Source organism: Vulpes vulpes, chromosome 14 (genome assembly GCF_048418805.1).
Source record: "Vulpes vulpes isolate BD-2025 chromosome 14, VulVul3, whole genome shotgun sequence".
In the NCBI taxonomy this organism is placed as follows: domain Eukaryota; kingdom Metazoa; phylum Chordata; class Mammalia; order Carnivora; family Canidae; genus Vulpes; species Vulpes vulpes.
In genome coordinates, this window is record NC_132793.1 from 10,593,450 (window position 1) to 10,615,090 (window position 21,641).

At 43.2% G+C, this 21,641-nt stretch overlaps 1 protein-coding gene across 1 annotated transcript; it reads right to left on the reverse strand.

The window, feature by feature from the left end:
* Window positions 1-348: 348 nt before the first annotated feature.
* On the reverse strand, window positions 349-16,451 carry PARD6B (par-6 family cell polarity regulator beta). Its single transcript, XM_072735576.1, has 3 exons — window positions 16,057-16,451; window positions 11,513-11,735; window positions 349-3,507 (listed from the first exon to the last, which is right to left on the reverse strand). The coding sequence occupies exons 1-3, from the start codon at window positions 16,120-16,122 to the stop codon at window positions 2,684-2,686; spliced, it is 1,113 nt and encodes a 370-aa protein (XP_072591677.1). The 5' UTR covers window positions 16,123-16,451; the 3' UTR covers window positions 349-2,683.
* Between the last annotated feature and the right edge of the window lie 5,190 nt (window positions 16,452-21,641).

Genomic DNA, 21,641 nt, shown 5'->3' on the forward strand with positions numbered 1-21,641 from the left:
AAACTTTCCCGTTACAAACGACTTTAGTCTTGTTCCAAATCACCTTACTGCAAATGATAACTGCATGGATATCACACATAATCTCTCACACAATCAGAATAACTACATTTTAAATGCTATCTTCCTATCCGACAATCATATGCTCACAGTTGCAAGCAATGTATATACAACTTGGTGTTTATCTTTTAAAAATCAAAAGGAGGCCAGGATGTCGTTATAACTTGGCAATTTTCTTCCTACACATTTTTATTTAATTAATTAATTAATTAATTTTCCTATTCATTTTATATAATGAGTGCTCGGTAAATATCTGTTGGGTGACTTCATACATTTGCAAACAAGAAAGTAGCCTTTTTACAAGTCTATCTTTATTTGTAAAAAATAATATACAACTAAAGCTAATTTGATTTTTAAAATCAAAGTTCATTTAGTGATAATGTACATTTTATAATAAAATTGTAGTAAAATACTGACATTTGATAGTTTAAACAAAGTATCATTCATGTAAAAATCATGTTGTCGCATGTAAAATTTAATTAGAAAATTCATAGTTCACAAAAGTACATATATTTTGTTGATAGCTCATGAGAACATTATCTTAAATTTACTCAAGATACAGAACAAAATTCACAGTTAGGCTTGACATTTAGTACTATAAAACTTTATGCTTAATCCTCTGTTAATAAGGTACACTTGAAATAACTGATTCAGGCTACCAACGAACTGACATTTTACTGCGTAACCAAGATCTATTGGTTTTACAATATGTCTAGCAATCAATTATTTCACCAATAATTTAAATGAGAAATCTAGTTTTAAACACCATTGACATATACCCTTAGCAGGATAATTAAAATAAAAAGCACTAGCAGCTTTGATTTACATTTTCATGAAGACATACAAGACAAATCTGTACTTTATAGTTAAAATTTGTACAAAAAGTCAAGCCCTGAAGTATTTTTCCAAGAGAAAAGTTCTGATGTTAAAACTTTGTTTAAAAAAAGAGAGAGAAAGAGAGAGAGGTAGTGTGTGAAAGGATTTTTACTTAAAAGGTTGAACCCCTGCACCGCTCATAATATAAATGAAATTTAACCTACATGTTAACATTTTGCCATTCAAGAGTCAAATTTTTAGAACTCACAGAAGGTTACGGCTGGAATGCCGTCAAAAAATAGTGGTATACAAGTGGAAGAGTTTGGTGAATTCAACAAAAAAAAGTACATTGCGTTACATAGTGTTGTGCAGTTAATAGTTTAGTGATAATCTGTTTAGTGGTAACATGAGCAAAATACATGGAGTATTCTGAGTCAAGTGACCTTCCTTCAGTCCAAGACTTCTTCATGTATCTTTACCATAGAGAGAAAATATCCTTCAAAACGGAGTCGCTTAATTCTTCATTGTTTCCATAGCACGCAACTGTTACAAAGGTACCCATTCTAGCCCTACCATAAAATTAATAAATAACTCTGAGAGAAATAGCCATAAGCCCCAGGGAACTTATGGACCTCACACTATTCTTGGTTTCTATATACAGGCATACTGCAGTGCTTGTGCACGTTGTACAATGGAATCAGGTGAGGAATGGAAGTTAGCAGCCTTACCTTCACTTGTTCTAAGTGGATGCGTCGGAAAGTAATAAATAGCCTCATAAAATTAATAGCAATAAACTCTACCTGTCTGAGGTGAATACTCTATATTTTTTTCCATAAAGTGTAGACAGTGTTCCTAGAAATCCCATGAAGGAAAAACCAAATATCTCATATAAAAAAAGTGCACAAGTTTGTCCTGTGTGTAAAAATCTCTTAAGTTGGGTGCATTTTTTAAAATCCAAAATGATTCATACTACTTGAATATATTAAAAGTGTATGAAAGCACACCAACAAAACACGCATAAACAACAAAAGGAATGATTTCCAATGAGATAGGAATGAGGATGAGATTAAGGAGTCTCATGTGCTACCACCATTGAATGGAACTGCCTTTTACCATGTTAAGTTACATGCATATGGAATGAGCATGTAAAAATGAAACTTACAGGATGAATATGCTTTGAACTTGAACAACTGTTACAGTTTCTTAATTCAGGAACATGGCTTCAATGTTTTATAACATAGGAGGTAACTCCCAAAAATAGGCAATTGGTTTGATTTCTTAGATACTAGAAAAAAAAAAACATTTGAAAAAATTACTTGTAACAATTAGCAACAAAGGAACAGACATTAGAAAATCAACATAAAATACAGGGAACATAGAAGCTGAGGTCCCCAAGATACCAAAGGACAGAATCAGACTTCTTCACATTAGAATTTAAAAAAATATACTTAAAGAAAAAGCTAACTGGGCTCTGCACAGCAGGTTAAATATGCAACCACTTCGAACGGAAATGATCTGGTCCTCTCCTAGTTCTGAAAATGTGCTCTAACATCCAGTTCTCTATAGACAAAATAGCAAAAAGCATATAATTTCATTAGCAAAGGCCCCTTTCTGACTTAAACTCACCTCTGACAAACTGAAGTTTATATTAACAATTATCAAACTACTATTTTAATAACATTTTAAGCTTGCAATATTATTTTTCTCATGCCTACTCCAGGTCACTGGTTCAGAGGTATATATGCTTTAAACTAGCCAAATTTACAAGTCCCTATGGTGTCCTCACTCCGAAGACATTCAGACAAAGGTTTCATAGTGTTATAATTGTTCCATCTTCTTCTAAGAGTTTTTGATCCGGAGCACGTGTTTCTGTGTTTGTGCCACTTGCTATGGGGGCTAAGCTCACTTCATTTGAAGGAATAAAACCATTCTGTCCAGACTCAAAACTGAGTTCTATTTGTGTTAACGATTCGAGGCTCTCGGTATTAGGAACAGCTTTAGGAATCTGCTGGGGCACTCCATTATCTTCAATAATAATGTCATCTTCATCACTGTCTTCATCCTCTGGCTCAAAGCTTGGTTCTACCTGCTGGGGATAGCCCAGGAGGCTGTTATCCGTGGACTGGCCAGAGCTGCCGGAAGTCCGACTGTTCCGAACAACATTATTCCTCTGGTTTGCTGGTCTCACTGTTATGATGAGGTTGCGGCTATTTGCGATCATCATGTCTGTTACTTGATCAAGACTCTTCCCTGAAACTTCTATGCCGTTAACTTCTAAAACTTCATCATTAACAGCTAATAGTCCTGTGCTTTGGGCCAGGCCTCCTGGGACAAGTCTGGATATAAAGATCCCTGGGACCTTCTCTAAGCCATGTGGTGTGACCCTGACACTGGAGCCATCCCGGATGTAGAATCCTAAAGGTTTCTCAGTACCGTATTTGTAAAGACGAACCCTACGATGTGTTTCTGGGAGAATATCGACGTCTATGATAGAAGACACAGGTCTGAAGTCTTGGGGCATACTAATGACTATATGTGGCTTTTTTCTGTGGTTGTCAGGACGTAATACATTGGTCAAAACATTTTTCTTCTTTATTAGTGTGTCTGTACCAAAGGCACTGTAGTCTGCTTCTTCTGTTTAAAAATAAAATAAAATAAAATTACAGAAATGCTGTAAAAACACCCATTTAACCACAGCTGAATCTATATAGAAGGGATAACTCACATGCGTTGGTACATAAACAATTTAAATATTAGCTTGTTTTTAATCATCAAAATATAGTGCAGTAGTTAGATCTGCTGAACCAACACGCAACCACTAGGGGGCCCTCTCAAGCACACGTCATAAAATCCCAAATGCTGAATTTGATAAACCTCAAGGATGATTAAATAAAATTGAGGGAAAATGAATTCTGATAAGCCTTACGAACGCATTCTGAAACATCACTTCAAATGAGTTACTTAAAACGTATTTTCCCTTCATTTGTTTCTTAAGAAACTCCAGGCTGGCTGTCTATCTCTTACTCAACTCAATGATCTAAAATGGGACACTTATGATTCCCAAGGTAAATCAAGAGAACGAACCAACACCACAGGCTAGCGGGGCAGATAATGTAATTAAATGAAACAGTATGCAATGTAATTAGATGAATGTGTATCTAGAACTTAGGAATTTTGGTTTTCTGCAAATAAATGTTCTCCCTCAATTTTCTGGGGGGGAGTTCTTCATTTTCATTTCCTTACTTTGGAAAGAGGCTGAAGTATAAGATTTAACTTTTTTCTTTACTGTGTGAAAAACAATGAAATGCAAAGGAATCTGTCTCGGCGGTAGTGGCGGCAGCGCAGACAACACAGAGTGGGAGGACTGGCAAACCGGAGCGCCCTGGCCTCCTGGAATGGCACAGTGGCCCCTTGCTCCTGGCAGTCTTTCTTTGACTATAGCAATCTGTGTGGCCAAATCCAATTTGCCACGGAGCCTTGTTTTTTAAGTGAAAATTTTCTCATTTTTAAATGCTGACACCCAATTAAATAACAACAAAACCCAGTTTGAGTCAAATAACATCTGCGAGTTGAATTCATTCTTCCAGCCAGCAGTCTATAATCTCTGATGTAAACTAAGGGAAAATTGGGCACCTAAACCCAGATACACATTCTTAAATCACACTGCTGCAGGAAAAGACCTACAAACAAAACACCTCATCAGAGAATGAGAGGTAGAAAAGGAAATGAAATCATCAGGCATAAAACTTGAAATTATGTTTCAAATATAACAAAGAAGAAACTTAAAAGTCAGAATCTTCAAGGGTAAAAATATATTTCATAAGAACAAAGGAGACAAAAGCCCCCTCCCACAAGGAGCTAATTCAAAACCCTAGTCTCAGCTACTGCTCCAGACAACAGTACTCTCAAACTGAACTGTGGTTGGACAGGGTTCAGTTTACACGCTTTCCCTTGACTCTCACACTCTATTGACAATTATAATCATCTTTCCTCTCTAAACCAGGAAATTAAGGATACAAAATAATGATTAAGAGTACAAAATACAGAGAAAAGACTGGATCTTAGTTTTCTTGGTGGGCCAATACCTTACACATGTACAAACAAGTATTAAGTGTCAGGTGTGTGTCTGAGTATGGAGAACTTTGGTATTTTTTCTTGTGCTTCTTCAACATTCTTCAAAATGTTGCAGAGAAACATTTTGCATACAAGACTAAGGGTACCTTAATTTTTGGCATTTTTCCCTTCTGGGGATAACTGTCTTCATTTATAAAGTATGTACACTGTGTTCTCAGAGACAAATTTATTTATAATTCGGCTTTGGAAATTAACCCACTGACACGAGAATCTCTTTGGCAACATTTAACCAAGAGCCTATCAATGGTAGTCTTCTACTTAATGTGCTTTCTCAAAAGTATATGTTTTCATTTTAAAACAATTAAGAAAACTCACATAATATTTATAAGGAAAATTCGAGACCATACACACTGAGAACAAAATTAAGTTGCCTGCATGGGAAACCCGATGAAAAAAAAAGAGAAAACCACCCCAAATCTGCATAATTTGGCATCGCATCCAGACTGTTTGAATGCTCTCTGCTAAATTCTCAAAAGCAATATGCCCCAGTACAAAGGCACCTTTGTTCTCCCATCTAGCTAATCAGTTTCCAGCCACTGGGAAAAGAAATATTTTGGCAGAAAGCCAGGGTGCAGAGTGTTAAAGTGTAAAGGTGACTGTCCACAGGGAACCAGGAGTTCACTTTCTACCTGAGTCTGTGTATCAAAGCACTAAGCTGAGAATAAGATGGAGTTTGCAAACCGGGTTCACAGCAACCTCCCTGCTGTAAAAACCCAGGCTTATGCAACAGAACATGATACAGGCTTATACAGCAATCCCTCCCTCATCCCAAGCCTGTCCCTCAGCCACAATCTCGGCTGACTACAATCAACAAGGATCCACTTGGAATGCCTCTGAGTAGCCAAACTGCATGTTTCACTTCCTTACATGCAGAAAGCACAGTCCTGTGCTTTACTTATAGAGGGACCTTGTGGGCACTCCCTCTAGACCTCTTACTCTTTAAACAGTTAATTCCGAAAAGCCTGGTTATCTCATTCCTTAACTCCCAGAGTTCCAAGTCACAGATTCAGAGCAGGGGGGTCAGGGTCTAGTAGTGGTAGGCACAGATACACAAAATAAAAGCCTACAGTGTTAAAGCAAACATGGGGGGGGGGGTGGAGAAAAAACCAAACCCAAACCCTCAAATAAACCCCATCATCATCCCTGTACAGTAACAAAACAGTAACAGTTCATGGTAGGGTCATCAAGAAAGTTCAAGATTGGGGATCCCTGGGTGGCTCCGCGGTTCGGCGCCTGCCTTTGGCTCAGGGCGTGATCTTGGAGTCCCGGATCCAGTCCCGGATCGAGTCCCACATCGGGTTCCCTGCATGGAGCCTGCTTCTCCCTCTGCCTGTGTCTTTGCCTCTCTCTCTCATGAATAAATAAATAAAATCTTTAAAAAAAAAAAAAAAAGAAAGTTCAAGATTATGACCCATTTGAAGTTCAATGAGAAGACAGGGAAGAATGAAGTAATTTTTGTAATTCTTCTATTCCAAGGTTGACAACCTTCTCCCCTGAAGAGCTGTATGTAAGTACTTTAGGTACTACAGGTCATACAGTTGCTGCTTCAAGACCAGCCATAGCCAATACATAAAGGAATGAGCATGGCTATGTTCCAAGAAAACTTTATTTACAAAAACAACCAGCAAGCCTTGTTTGCCAACCCTTGTTCTAATCCAAATGGTTAAATGAACTAGATCTGGCAACTTTAAATGGATTAAACATCACCTAAAGCAATATTCAAACTAAGCAAATCCCTCCCCTTCCTAATATAAGAATAACCAATCACCAAACATTTCAGAACCACTGCAATGAGGCCAAGCTTTGTGTTCTACGCTGCAGATTCAGCAAACAAAAGAGTTAAGGTGGGTGCTTGCTTTCATGGTGCTTACTTACAGTCGACAAGAGGAGATGGCAATTAGCAATTGCAAACAAGTTATTACAAAAGGAGCTAACAGCAGTGGGGTAGGAGCCTAACCTGGCTTGCAGGGTGAGGCAAGGCTTCCTCTTCTTTTTTTTTTTTTTTTAAGATTTTATTTATTTATTCATGAGAGACACAGAGAGACAGAGGCAGAGACACAGGCAGAGGGAAAAGCAGGCTTCATGCAGGGAGCCCGATGTGGGACTCCATGATCACGCCCTGAGCCACCCAGGAATCCCTGAGGCAAGGCTTCTCCAGGGAATTGATGTTTGTGCTGAGATCGGAAAAGAAGCCAGTAGCTAATCAGGTAGAGAGAAGGAAGAATGTTCTAGGCACAGGATCTAACAAATACAGAGAAGGGCAGGATGAAGTAGACGAAGAAATCCAATAGGGAGAAGGAGGGGAGGGAGGAGGAGGAGCCAAGAGCCCAGTTAGAGGTAGCCAGAGGCCAAGAGACAAGCCCCTATCCCCCCAGGGATTATGGATTTCAGCCCAAGGGCAATGGGAAGATAGGAGGTTACTGCTGTCATTTTGGATGGTGCCTGGCCTGGAGCAGAGGCAGTGCTGATGGGGAAATAAATCCCCAAAATAATTAGAACCATTGTAATAGGCTTGGTGACAGACTGAACAACAGGTATGTGTCATAGGTGACACCCAGGTTTCTGTCGTGAGCAACTAGTATCATATACTCTTCTTAATACAGCTTACAATTAAGATGCATATCTCTTAGAGCATTTCTAAATCAAACTGAATTCATTAAAAAGTAACCTGAAAGTACACCTACAAACTAATGTCCACTGCACAGTTCTCAGAGAGGGCTAAGTGCCTGCCAGGGTGTCTGGGCCACGAAGCCATGTCTTAAGCGTGACAATACATAAAGCAAGTAAGGCCTCTCTAGTGTCCCCAACTCTTGAATAAATCCAAGGTGTAAATGCGTTTGTCTGAGGTCATACAAACACAGGTGCTAGCACAACAAGAAGTTGTGGTGTAGAAATCCTGATCAGATCTGGTGAGGAGTCTGTCCTCATCCAGACCCCAGACCTGGCTGCCCATCATGACTGGCTGGGAAGCCTTTAAACTCCAACAGGGGATGGGGGGTGGCAAAAGATCTGGGAATCCTCTTTGTGAACATAACTCTTCAGATAGCAGGGGTTTTATTTTCTTTTGTTTCTGCTTCCACGTTAATAGCCCTAGAGTAGGGAGTTTTTCTTTTAAAATAAACTTTTAGGGGAATCTGGGTGGCTCAGAGGTTGAGCATCTGCCTTTGGTTCAGGTCATGATCTCAGGGTCCTGGGATCGAGTTCTGCATCCAGCTCCCCACAGGGAGCCTGCTTCTCCCTCTGCCTGTATCTGTCTCCCTCTGTGTGTCTCATGAATAAATAGATAAAATCCTTAAAAATAAATAAATAAATAAATAAATAAATAAATAAATAAATAAATAAATAAAATGAATAAATAAATAATTTTTTATGGAACATAAAACCTTTCAAGATATGCAATGATACAATCTTTGAATTCACACTATATAGTTTATGCATTCAACTCTGAGCTTTCACTTCAAAGAAACTTCTAGTAGATGCATCAGATTTTAAAAGATCACAATCTTTAAAATTTAAATTTTAAAATTAAAAAAATTAATATCACTATACTTAATGTTATGCTTTATATTAATTTCCTGAATTTAATGTCCATTAAAGTTTACCTAAAATCAGCTTTCTGCTCAAGCATCTGTTGTTTTGTTTTTTAATATTTATTTATTTATTCATGACAGAGAGAGAGAGAGGTAGAGACACAGGCAGAGAGAAGCAATGCAGGGAGCCCGATATGGGACTCGATCCCCGGACCCAGGACCATGTCCTGAGCCAAAGGCAGATGCTCAACCGCTGAGCCACCCAGGTGTCCCAGCATCTGGTGAGCTTTAAAAGAAAAAAAGTATCACTGTGAATCACAGGGTGCCATGTAAGTCTGTAAGACAGACAATAAACGAGATAACTCATATATATGAGGTAATTCCAGGTCTGATAAAGATTGGAGGGTCAGGGGGCTTTGGCTAGGGTAGTCCAAAGAGACCCCTCCGAGAAAGTTATTTGTGGTAAGATCTGAAGAACAAGGAGGAAGCCACAGAGAAGCAAGGAGAAAAGCAAGCACAAACGCAGAGGGACAGCAACAACCTTTCCCAGTTTGAGAAAGCCAGCCAGCCAGCCTGGTCAGCTACAATGAGGGAGTGGGGGAATGGAGAAGGATGACGTTGTGAAGTCCAAAGCAGGAAGGGTTTATTCTGGATGCTGTGGGAAGCAGCTGGGGGTAGGGGGATGGGCATTAAACAGGAATAACTTGACCAGCTTACTTTTATGCTTTCCTTAAGTCATACTTGTATTACATTTATATTCTTAAAAATAAAAATGCTGTTGAATGCACTGCCTATTTCTAAATAAAACTTTTTTTTTTTTAAGAGGGAAGGGAGGGGGAGAGGGAGAGAGAATCCTAAGCAGGCTCTCCACACCCAGTTCAAAGCTGACCCAGGCTCAACGTCACAACCCTAAATCATGACCTGAGCCAAAACCAAGAATTGGACACTTAACCCAATGAGCCACTCAGGCGCCCCCTTCTAAATCAAATTCTAAGGGCTGTTTACTATATTGTACATTTATTTCTAGGACACAGAAAACTTCTGTTCACATGTAAATGTATCTAAGATGTAAACAGAAGAACGTAACCATCCTTAACAGATGTGAGGATTAATCCCACAATCATTAAGTGTTACAACGCCAGTAATAGAAACATACAGGGGGATAATACAACTCCTATCATCTAACAAAAAGGATAATCCAACACAATTTTGTCAGATGGCAGTAGTTTAAAGACAGTCACTCCACATTTGAATACACCTTCCAAACAGCAGTGAAGTTTTTAATGAAAATTATTGCTAACAAGAATGGCCTACTTATCAATAGTTACTGACATTATTCTCCTTGAAATGACAAGTTTCACTTGAATGCTTTATCTTCTCTTCTCTACTGATGGTGTCTCCAACAGTCTATACACAGTCTATCCCTGGTCTTCATCCCTGCGAGGCCTTATCTCCTGAGAATTTCAACTATCACTTTTCCACAGATTTTCAGTCTTCCCTGACTGGGCCTTTAGATTTTTTTTTTTTTTTTAATACAGATTTTATTTACTTATTTGACAGAGAGAGAGAGAGAGAGAGAGAGAACACAAGCAGGGGTCTGGCAGGCAGAGGCTGAAGTGGGCTCCCTGCTGAGCAGGGAGCCCGATATGGGGCTGGATCCTGGGACCCTAGGGAATCATGACCTGAGCCTAAGGCAGCTGCTTAACCCACTGGGCCACCAAGGCACCTCAAGAGGCTCTAGATTTTGATCCAAGTTTCCTGTCTACCATTTCCAGATGTGGAGTGGTTAAAACTCACCAGCCTAAATATCCTAAAACCAAACCCATTTTCTTTCCAAGTTAATCTCCCTCGTCCAAATTGTTTGTTTATGGCACCATCCCAGACATAAGACCCAGACCCAGAAAGCTGTGGGACTCCTCTTCAACTCCCTGCCCTCCAGTGGGGAGCACAGTGACTCTCAAATTATCAGATAAGCCCTCTTTATCTGACACGCCTACTTCGTCGTCACTTGCCTCCTCCACTGGGGCAGCTTCTGAGCTATCCCTTCACCGCCAGCTCCTTGCTCTCTCCTCTTAAGACCACTGCTCACTCCAACTCAACCCCCCAAAAAACAAATCAATCTCCCTAGATTAACACTCTAATTGTACCACGCCATTGTTAAGTATCTATGAAATCCACCTCAGGGGTCTCTGGGAAAATTAATTTGTGTTTCTAAGTACTTTGTAAATAGTCAAGTGATATGGACATGTTACAGTTGGGAGGTTTATTTTGTTGGTGGACTTTAGTTCCTCCAAACCCAGAAACACGAAGCTTCATAATCAGTGGAATTTCAAAGCCCTGGGAGTGGTCCAAGACTTATCAACTGATTGGAAATAAAGTTTCACCTTCAAGGTTAATTCCTACCCATTCTCTCAAACTGCTTTCTGGGTTGGTTTATAAACATGGTAAGGCTTTCATTATCCCACCAATACTGAGCTTGCTGCTGTCAAGCGGGCTTTCTAAAACCTCTTTGTTTACCAAAGAAAAAAGAAATAAATGGCACACATCAGGCCTACGTAGGGGCAGGCAGATACAGACACAGAGAAGGCCACAAAGTTAAAAAAAAAAAAAAAAAGTTATAAAACTCAAAATACTTTTGAAAATGCTTGTCATACAGAATGGTTATTTCAAATGCTCTTTTGCAAGATTAGTATCAGCGTTTAAATTCCTGCAAAATAATGACTTGCTATCTAATTTTCCAGATAATTAACCAACTTTATTTGTGACAGGTTATCTATCAAGTGGCAAATACAGCACTTGAAAGTTGGCTGCCACCAAAAAACTGGAATCTTTCTCTGATTTCAAAGTCATAGTCTATCTTTCTGGAATGGACAAAATTCTATTCAACAAAGTAGAGGATTCAATGCATATCCTATCAATGAGGAAAATAAAATACTTTTATTTCTAAAACAATTTTTTTACCCAGTGGTACTTACCCTTTTTTTGTATAAAAATCCTAAGCAGTGGATTGGCCGTTGAAACAGCTTTGTGATAATTATCATCATTATTTATAGGTAGTAAGTCTCCATGGATGTCTGCATAGCCTACTAAAACGTCAACATTGGGTATCTTATGAACATGTTGCAGTAATCCATAAAACTCCTCAAATTTTCCAGGTTTTGATCTTTCCAGTGAAAACCGACGAAATTCAGCTCCAAACTACAAATACAATAAACATATTAATTAACAACAAAGCAAAGCAAGAGTAACAGGACCTCATCTGAAAATGCATTCCATAGGCAAATTAACAGCCATACCATTTACCTTAATAAAAAAGATAGTTGCAGTGACACAGTCTATTATCAGAAATCTCATTATCTGGAGATAAAACAGCATAACAGAGATACAGGAATGTGCCTTCTAACTGCTACGTCTCTGAAGGGCATTCCCTTCAAGAGATGCAGACTCCACTCAATCCCTGGGGTACCCGGGCCTCACTGGGGACTGTCCTGCAATAGTGACTCAGCTCAAACCCTGTCTGGAGCCCAGATCCTGACAGCAGTCGTCTTCCCACTCAGGCCATGGGGTAAAAACGCTGTGACCAAATCTTTATTTTGGCTATTAGCAAAAAGCACCTAAATTTCTTCCTCTATAAAAGGGATTATGATTTCATAGGAAGTGGCAAAAATTAATAGCAACATATAAAAAAGGGACTTTGAACTTTTTGGCATTAATAAGGTACGATACACACGGGAGGTGTATCATATAAGAAATAGGTCTAGAGATAAGGAGCATCTTCCATATGAGAACACCGGAAAAAAGAAGCTTCATTAATACATAAAATATATACCCTACAACCATCCAATTAACGCAAGAAGTGTTTATGTGCTTGGCATAGTGTCTGAGCCCTACAGATGGAAAGGCTCAGGCCAGCAGCAGGAGCTCACTCATGAGTGCATAAAGAGGACAAAGACATCAGAGAGGTATTAAGGGACCAGAGAAACACCTCTATCATGCCCAATTCTGATTCTTACTCTAGAATCACACCTCTGCTCTCCAAACGCCAGCTTATTAAAGTGGCTGTTATTCAGCACTCAGGACTGGCTTCATCTGGTCCCTGATAAACAGGATCTATGACTTACTATGGGCCCAGCGTGGCATTTCCTCCATGTGGAAACCTAGGTAAGGTTAATCAGCCTTCCTCTAAAAGTGTCCCAGTCACAAAAGTTTAGAAAATGCTACAAACCTATAATCACACTCTTAGGAATCACTGTGGAAACTAAATATTAAAGATTCAGTTCGGTCCTACAGTTAGGTTTTCTTCTTTTTCAATTTTAAACAAATGTTTGCCAAATGTGTTCAACCACTGAAATAATTTTTCCTCTAAATACCTACAATTAACAAGAAATACTAATGTATCCTAATGTAATGTAGTACTAACACAGCCTTAAGCATCATGCAGAGAAAAGTCCCCGCCAGTATAATTTGAGCAGGTTACAAATGTGTTAATTCATCTTCGCAAGGACCTATGACATAGCTGGAGTCACTGTATCTGTTACACTGAAGAAGTTCATCAGTACTAATACTGCTCATTAGTATTAAATTAAAACCACCTCTTACTTCTAATAAATAAAAGTTTCCAAAACACATTCCTGAAAATAAACATCAACATTTGTCAAGAACACAAGGTGACTCATACCTAAAACTCTCAAAAAGTTTAGTCACACCTTCATGTTTCAAAGTAAATAAAAACTCGGCAACACCCTTCATATCAGAGCTAGTCTTATGATGTTATCAAAAGTCACAGTTTCTCCTCCATGTTCTTTATTCCAGTATCACAATGCAAAGCTCCTAGTGCTTTCTGATTCATGCCAGGGTTTATCACTTCTCCAGGTACGTGAATGAAAGTTAACATCTAACAATTGAACACCGCAGGGCTCCAGCGTCTTTGTTAAAGCTTTTGGGTAAAAATCCTTTGCTCAACATGTTTTTCTCTTCCTTATAGGTTATGATAAAAACAATGAAAAACTGTATGGCTTCATAGCAGATGTGCCCTTTTGCAAATGTTAGCAGAAAACAAAACCAAACAAGAGAAACTGTTATGCTTCTTGCAGAGAAACAATAGGATTAAGAGAACGTTTTACTACATGAAGAAAAATACTAAGACGGAGATAAAATTAAGACCGAGTCAACAACTTTTCACTACATGAACCATTTATAACTCTTTAGGCCAGTCTAGTTTGTCCTGGCCACCCAGGATGTGGCCTTCTCCCAGCATCTGTTGGTACATTCGAGAAATGCAAAGTTAATTTTAATACTGTTTGCCCATGAATAATAAGTAGAAAATGTATGGTCCAAAGACTGTTCCAAGGTTACTGAGGGATATCACCTTCATTATTAAGAACTTCCCCAGCTCTGCTGAGACGATACAGTTGACACTGTTTTCTATGCGGAAGAAAAAGAGATCTTGAAATGTGGATCTGCACGTTACCTGGCTGTGGTTACAACTTCCCGACAATCAGTTTTGAAAAAAGCTGTGATATCACCAAGGCAGGGACAAAGAGAAATATTGTTTCAAACATCTGTCTAAATACTTTTTAAATGATAAAGATGACAAGTGTTTCATTTAATCCACTAAAAATAAATGTCTCAACAATATCTATTTAAAACAGTGTCACAGATGCTAAAAACAGTACCTAATATTGTGTCTATTCAGCAAGATCTAGAACAACAAGAGGAACCACACCTCATTTGGTGCAGGTCCTCAGAATGCCTTGATTCTATTTAAGAGACATGGTTCACTACGAGTGCAGCATGGCAGCTCAAATATACAACGTGTAGTACAGATGTAAGTGTGGGAAAGATTCACAGGTCAGTTGAGAGAAGAGAAAGGGCAGAAAGCCTGAAATTCCAGTCCCAAAAGTGCTCCAGGTTTCTAGTCCAGGAGATAAATTACCATTTGATTGTATTTATCGCTGCACCTAGAATCTCTACTCATTTTTTTCCTACGATAAAAAGTTCAAGACTTGTTACCAAGATTAGGACCACAAACTGAATTTTAAGATTATGCAATATCATAAGTGTTTTTCTTTTCTTAACCTCAACCCCCACAGATGCAAACTAGATTTATGGCAGAAATGCCTGAGAAAGTTCAACCAGTGGGCACAGAACCACTACCGCTGCTATACCGCTCGAGGAAAAATCCTGTATATTTGGAGTCATCTTAACCCTTAGCTCAAGCCATGTCCCTTCAATTTGCTCTGGTGATTCCGTGCAGGGCACAGGAAAGAAAAAACACAGTCCTTAAATTGCTATAATTACATTTCTATTCTTATTAAGCAGAACGGTTTCTGTGAACCCACTTGCCTATCCTGCTCCAGAGGTCACAAATAACATTTTCAAACGATGTTCAAAATGAATGTAGATACTCTTGATGTGAAGATCTCAGTTCCCAGCAACTCACAGAACTTTGCTTATCAGCTCTAGATAAAACCATCCCACCCCCAGGCTCCGGGGAGCTTTTCTTACTCCACTTCACTCAAAACCACTCCCTGATTTTGGATTTGCCCTCTGCAGTCTTACACTCAATGGTGTTTCGTTATTTTTGAAGCTGATCTGCTCGTACTGTTCTCCCATTCTTGTGCCTTGGTTTTGTTAACTGTTTTTAATGTTCTCAAAAACACGTTTGTTCTACAGAGTCTAGAAGTTATCTGTAAAAAGCCTTCCAGGTTTTGTCATAAAAGCAGAGCCTGGCGAAGTCCTAACCTTTCTGACCCCTCCGTTTTCTCAAGAGAATCAAACTAGATTGTCTGAGCTCCTTTGGCTCTTCAACTCACAGAATGCTTGCTGAAAATGCTGCTGTGGTTGCCGATCACCTTCAAATTCCAGCTCAAAAGCCCCTTTGGAAAGCATTCTCTAACTAATCCCTACAGACTCCCCTGCTCGGGGAGCCTTGCAATTTAGGAATTCAGTGGATATGGACGGAATTCTCAGCAGGCTGGCATGCCGTCGGTCAGGAAGGAAAACACTTGATGTGAAAAGGCAGCACGATGGAATGAAGAGAGCATCCAGCCTCTAACTGTAAAGGGCTACTCAAACGGAAGGTGATAGAGTTAATTCTCATAAATAGGACGCATACCGAAGGGAGTGCTGGAAAAATCCCTAGCAGGAAGCAAAGCTAACTTTCAAAGGGCTCTTCAGGGCCCTGGGCTCTCCCTCTCACCGCTCGATGCACCCCTGGACCACGGGAAGGGGTAACATTCTGTGGCCACGCGTGTTTCGAATACCTGCTACTCAGGCCGGAGCTACAACGTCCCCAAAGCCTTCGCCCACACTGCGCTCAGACGCCTGCCATCCCCGACCCGGGCTGAGACCCCAGGAGGGCAAGGGCTCCGCGGCCTTCCCACCTGGGCCAGGAGCAAACGCAAGGCCCCACCCTCGCCCGCTTCTCGGCGAGTGCACCGGGCAGCCCCGCACGCCCCGCCGCTGCAGCCAGCGGGCAGCCCCCGCCCCCGCCCCCCGCGGCCCCGGGCCCGCGCACCTTGCTCTTCACCTCCATGGTGCCCAGGCAGCCGCTGCCCGCCCCGTGCCGGTGGCTGCGGTTCATGCTGAGGCCGGGCCCCGCGGCGGCCTCCTGCGGCCGGGCCGCCCCTCGGGAGCGCAGGGAGTCGCGGCCGGCGGGCCGGGGCCGGGGCCGGGGACGCGGCTGCGGCCCGGGCGCCTCCGCACCGGCACCTGCAGAGCGGCGGCCGCGACTCGGCTTCTCGGCGCGGAGCTCCGCAAGGCTGGCTGCTCGCGGCGGGACCGAGGGTCCGACTGGCTGCGCGGCGGGCGGGGACGCGACTCCCTCCCTCCGGGCCTCGGCGGCGGCCGCGACGGCCGAGGGGGCGGAGCAGAGGCGACGGGCGCCGCGAGCTCGCTCCCGGCCGCCTCCCCCGCCGGCCCGCGCGCGCGCACCCGAGCCCGGGAGGGAGCCGCGGCGCGCGCGCGCTCACCTGCAGCCTCGGCAGAAGCCTCGGCGGCTCGCGCTCCGCCCACACCCAATAGGAAGCGCGCACCTGCGCCCGCGCCGCCAGCCAATCGAAACCCGCCTGGCGAAGCGCGTGGGCGGGCCGCCTTCGCGAAAATCCCGCCTACCGCCTCGCGATTGGTCCCGCGCTGCGAGGGAGGGGCGGGATCACCTGAAGCCTTGGGCCCCCCCTCCCCGGACCTAGCAGGAGAGCGGGGAGGCGCATGCGCGGGCTCTGGTGTTTCCGCCTCGGGAAGGCCGGCCGGAAGCGCGAGCGCACCTGGAGGCGCTGGGGCGGGTGCGTTTTGCGCAAGCGCAGGCGCGCGCCTGAGGGCCGGGTCGGGCGAGGGCGCGCCGGGCTGGGGGTGGGACCGCGCTGCCCTGCGGGGCCCCGGGGCGCGGGGGGCGGCTGGCTTCGCGCCCGCCCCCGCCGCAGGCCGCTTTGGGGTGCTGCGGCTTGCAGAGGCTCCCCTCCGCCGCCGGCTGGGCGCTTCAGGAGTCCGTCTGCAACTCTGGCTACAAAATAAAAGTTTTCCCGCCTCTGCAGCAGTTACTAGGGGAGAGCATCGGCTCCGCGGGCTCGGTTTCGTCCGTGGGTCCCAGGGGGTCGGGAGGGCGCCGCGAGGGAGGGGAAGTGGGCGGAGGCCCAGGATGGATGGCCCCGCGCAGGACTTCGGGATCGGCCTTCCAGGGCTTGCGTTAGGCTCTGCTCGTGAAGTCTTCTCCCTCCTCCAGCCGTTTCTTCGCCGTTTGCTGTTTCCACCAACGGCAGCCTCTGGACAATGTTCTTTTCTCCGTGGGGCCACAGAACTCCGTCCGTGATAAAAGACAACCCTCTGTTTTAAACGCCCCCGGGCCCGGTTTCTCCTCGCAGGGAGGCTGTTTAAGACAGCATTGGCCGCGCCGGGGAAGTGACGAGGAGACCCTCCAGTGCCCCCCCCACCTGCAGAGGGGCCGGCCGCACCTGGGGGTGCCGGCGGGGTGTGGAGGTGGGGGGCGGTTCATTCCACCGCAGTCCTCGGGGCCCTGCGCTCATCTGCCTACTTCCAATCCCTCCTGACTCCTCGTACATCCTTCCCAGCATGTGGGTGACAAGCTTCCGTTTTTTCATGTTCTTGGACTCCTCTGCCTCTGCCCTAGAATGAAAGCGCCGAGGAGTCAGGACCGCATCATCTCGCTGTTGAGCAGGTGGCATGGTACCTGACTCCGGGCAGGTACTCGGATAATGGCTTTGCTGGGCGCTGGTGCCCAGGGAGTGTGGTTTCTCCGTGCTAACTTTGCCCCACCTGGGCTCAAAGGTGAGAAGCCCATCTTTCCCCCTGGGGCTTTTCAGTTCACCAAGTGTTTATGGGGGAATTTCAGGTCTTTCCTGGCCATTTTGAGTGGAAATACAGATGAAAAGGATTCCATCTCCGGCAGCCTGGGTGGCTCAGCGGTTTAAGCGCCTGCCTTCGGCCCAGGGCATGATCCTGGAGTCCCAGGATCGAGTCCCACGTCAGACTCCCTGCATGGAGCCTGCTTCTCCCTCTGCCTGTGTCTCTGCCTCTATCACGAATAAATAACTAAAATCTTAAAAAAAAAAAAAAAAAAGGATTCCATCTCAAACTGAATAAGGCTGTGGCCTTCCGCCCCCTGTTCAAAAGCACCTGCTGTTATGTGACTCAATCTGTGCTGGACACGAAGTGTGGTGTTGTGATGGGGCAGCTTCACAGTTTGATCTCCAGACCCCTTAATACCCTTAAAGATTATGGAGGGCCCCCGAGTATTGTTTGTGTATGTTACGTCTTTTTAATATTCATTATATGAGAAAACAGGATGTTTAAACACAAGAACACACAAACACACAGTCCAGGAGTCATCAGGGTGATATCATCACATATGTCCTTTCTAGAAACCACCACTGGATACCTGTGAGACAATGGGGATGAGAAAAACAAGTGACATGTTCAGTATTAGGAAAATAGTTTTAGCTTTGAGAATCCCCTAAAAAAGGGATGCCTGGGTGGCTCAGTGGTTGAGCGTCTGCCTTTGGCTCAGGTCGTGATCCTGGGGTCCTGGAATCGAGTCCCACATCATGTTCCCTGCGGGGAGCCTGTTTCTCCCTCTGCCTGTGTCTCTAGCTCTGTGTCTCTCATGAATAAATTAAGTCTTTAAAATTATATTAAAAAAGAGAATCCCCTAAAAAGATCTCAGGGCCCCCACTTTAAGAACCGCTGAGTAGAAAACTTGTCACAGCCTTTAGGAACCTTTATTCTCAGCTGTCACTCTCCCCTTCCCAGTTGCCAGGGCCCCAGTTCAACATAAGCCACTGACTGCCGGGTGGTTGAGCTTTATTACTGTTATCCATACTGATTTATCAGGCCCTTTTCAAAAGGAAGTTCATGGATGCCAACACACCTGCGTGGGCCCTGCATTCCTGGAGGTGTTGTCATGTCCTCTCTCCCCTCCTCCGGGTGTGGTATCCCTCTTGGACTTTCTTTTCTAGACGGGAGGGACAGGTCAGAGCTTCCTGGATCTCCTGAGTGGAATTTGCTCTGAGGCTTGCGTCACAGGTGCGCCCGAGCTGTGTAAGGAAGAAATGTGGAAAACAGTTTGAATTTGATAAAGGTGTTGTGGAGGAGGGGAACCCTTTCATTCTGGGAGGTGTTGTGGCCACAAGTTTGTTGGCAGGGCCTGAATTTCAGACTTCCTTGAGAAGCACGGAGCCCAGAGACACAACACAGAGGAGGTCTTATATTTCTGTTTCTTTAGTTCCCAGGCTGAACCCTAATCTCATTTCTCTCTGTTACCCCTCCCCACCCCCAAATCCTCAGGCCAAAGCTGATCAAGGCCTTAGTGTGGAATGAAAAGCTAGTCTCATGCTTGGGAGAATTAGTACCCAGTGAGTTCGTGAGATAAGTAAGGTGAGTATGACACGGGCTTGATAAATTATAGGTTCTCAAAATCATTAGTTGGGAATGGGCTACCCCTGATTATCACACCCACACACCGTCAGGTCCTTCCAGCCTGTCTCTGTCATCTGAAAAAGCCAGTGGGGGTTACATTTGTGCTGTATCCTCCTCAATACTTTCTGTCTTTAAGCTCTACAACTTAACATGACTTTTGTGTTCGTTTGGAATTGATCTTGTGAAGTGGAAAGAGTCTAATTTTTCATGATTAGTTTTATTGATTCATGTCTTATCCAATAATACTTCTTTCTTTCCTTCCTCCTCTAACGCATAGAAAAGACAAAAAAATAAAAAATAAAAAGCTAGAGGCGCCAAGAAGTCATATATACTGGTGGCGAGATTTTATTCAAGACATTTCTCTTGCCAGCTCCTTTTTCTCCTTGATTGCTCAAGTTCCAGTTTTGATGGAGCTGGTTAATAATTCTTTGAGAAAGAGCTGAAGTGTATATTTATGAATCTCAGACTGCTCACCAAAGCATTTTTAAGCCCTTTAGCAGAGGTGGAATTAAGTCATATGACTGGTTTTCTGGTTAATAGCTTATAACACTTTGGTACTTGTGTGGGGGTGAGGTGGAGGTGCTCAAAGCTCAGGAAACTCATGAATTACCTCCTGTAGCCTTTAAGAAGCTAGATGCCCTTTTAGGTAAAAGCCCATCTTTGTGGGAGGCCATATGTGCCAGGCACAGTGAATGAGCCCTGCCCTTGATAAGTGTGCCCTCTGACCTCTTCCCTCTTGAGGACTCAATTTCTCCATCTGTGAATGCAGCCACTGGATGAGCTCATCTCCACAATCTCTTCCAGTTCTTAACATTCTATGGTTCCCCAGGGATAATGGAGATTGATCATTATTTCAACATTACGAGGGATGAACTAGAATGAAAAGGGTAATCTTTCCATCAGGCTCAACAGACAGGCTGCAGTCATCAGCTAAAATATTCCAGTTCCTGGAGGTGTTGATGAAGATGATGATACTTAACAAATATGAGGGTCCTACCTGGCTCCAAGAGCTGTGGCAAGGGCTTTCATGTGGATTATTTTATTTACTTTTAAGTGATATGAAAGAGACTTAGTTTGGAAACACTCATCTTAACTTTTAAGAGTTTATTTATTTGAGAGAGAGAGAGATAGAGAACATGAGTAGGGGCAGGGGAAAGGGAGAAGCAGGCTCTCCACCTAGCAGAGTGCCTAATGCGGGGCTTGATCCCAGGACCCTGGGATCATGACCTGAGCTGAAGGCAGATGCTTAACCGATTGACCAGCCTAGGCTCCCTAAGATCTCAATTTTTTGTCAAGTGACAGATGTTAACTTGAGCCCTTGCTCTGCTCCTCACTGGCTGGGTGACCTTGGCCTTGTTCCTTTACCCACTCAGAATCTCAGATTCCTCTTTCATGAGAGGAGACATAAGTGGTCACCTCATCACATTGTTGCAGGGATCAGATGAGAAACTACATGAAGCCACACTGCCAACCATCAAATGCAATACGCATACTAGTGGTTATTATTTAGCAAGTAATACTGCCTACCAAAGCCTTTGGCAGAATTTCAAGAAATCCCTTGAAAGAAAACAGAAATGTGTAATAAACCATTCTTGTTTCCACACAGGGTGGCCTTTTAATGGACATCTCTTAGCTGAGATGCAGCCCATAGCAGTTAAGAATGTGACTCTCAGGTGCCTACGTTCAAATCCTGCCTCTGCTATTTCCTGGCTGTGTGACCTCGGGCGAGTTCTTAACTTCTCTGAGGTTCCATTTCATCATCTGTAAAATGAGGACAGTAAGAGAGTTAATCGTCCTCCTTCATGTACAGAGCATTTAAAAGGCCCTAGTGCAGAGTAAGGACTTTGTAAATGTGAGCTATTATTGTCATTATGGCTAATTATTTTTATTACCTATTGCCATAACAGAATTCGTTAATGAAATAAGTATCTAAAGCCTCAACTATGTATGTAACACTGTTTTTCGCATGGAGACAGAGGGTAAAAAGTGAAGATACCATGTCTACTTCAGTTTACACTGTAGATAGGTTCGGCAAATACCCATGAGCACCTACTGTGGCTCACACAGGGAAACACAAATCTAAATACAAATCTAAATACAATAGAGTCCTTGCTTCCAAGGAACCCAGGGCTAGCTGAGAAATCAGAGTCAGGGAGAGACGTCTTCAGGAAG

What these genes read in the sequence shown, in the direction of transcription:
- PARD6B (XM_072735576.1), bottom strand. Translation starts at nt 16,122, where the DNA reads ATGAACCGCAGCCACCGGCACGGGGCGGGCAGCGGCTGCCTGGGCACC. An exon ending in CCATGGAGGTGAAGAGCAAG is followed by an intron (nt 11,736 to 16,056) that starts GTGCGCGGGCCC and finishes TTGTATTTGTAG; the next exon opens with TTTGGAGCTGAATTTCGTCG. An exon ending in GATTTTTATACAAAAAAAGG is followed by an intron (nt 3,508 to 11,512) that starts GTAAGTACCACT and finishes ATTTTTAAACAG; the next exon opens with AAGAAGCAGACTACAGTGCC.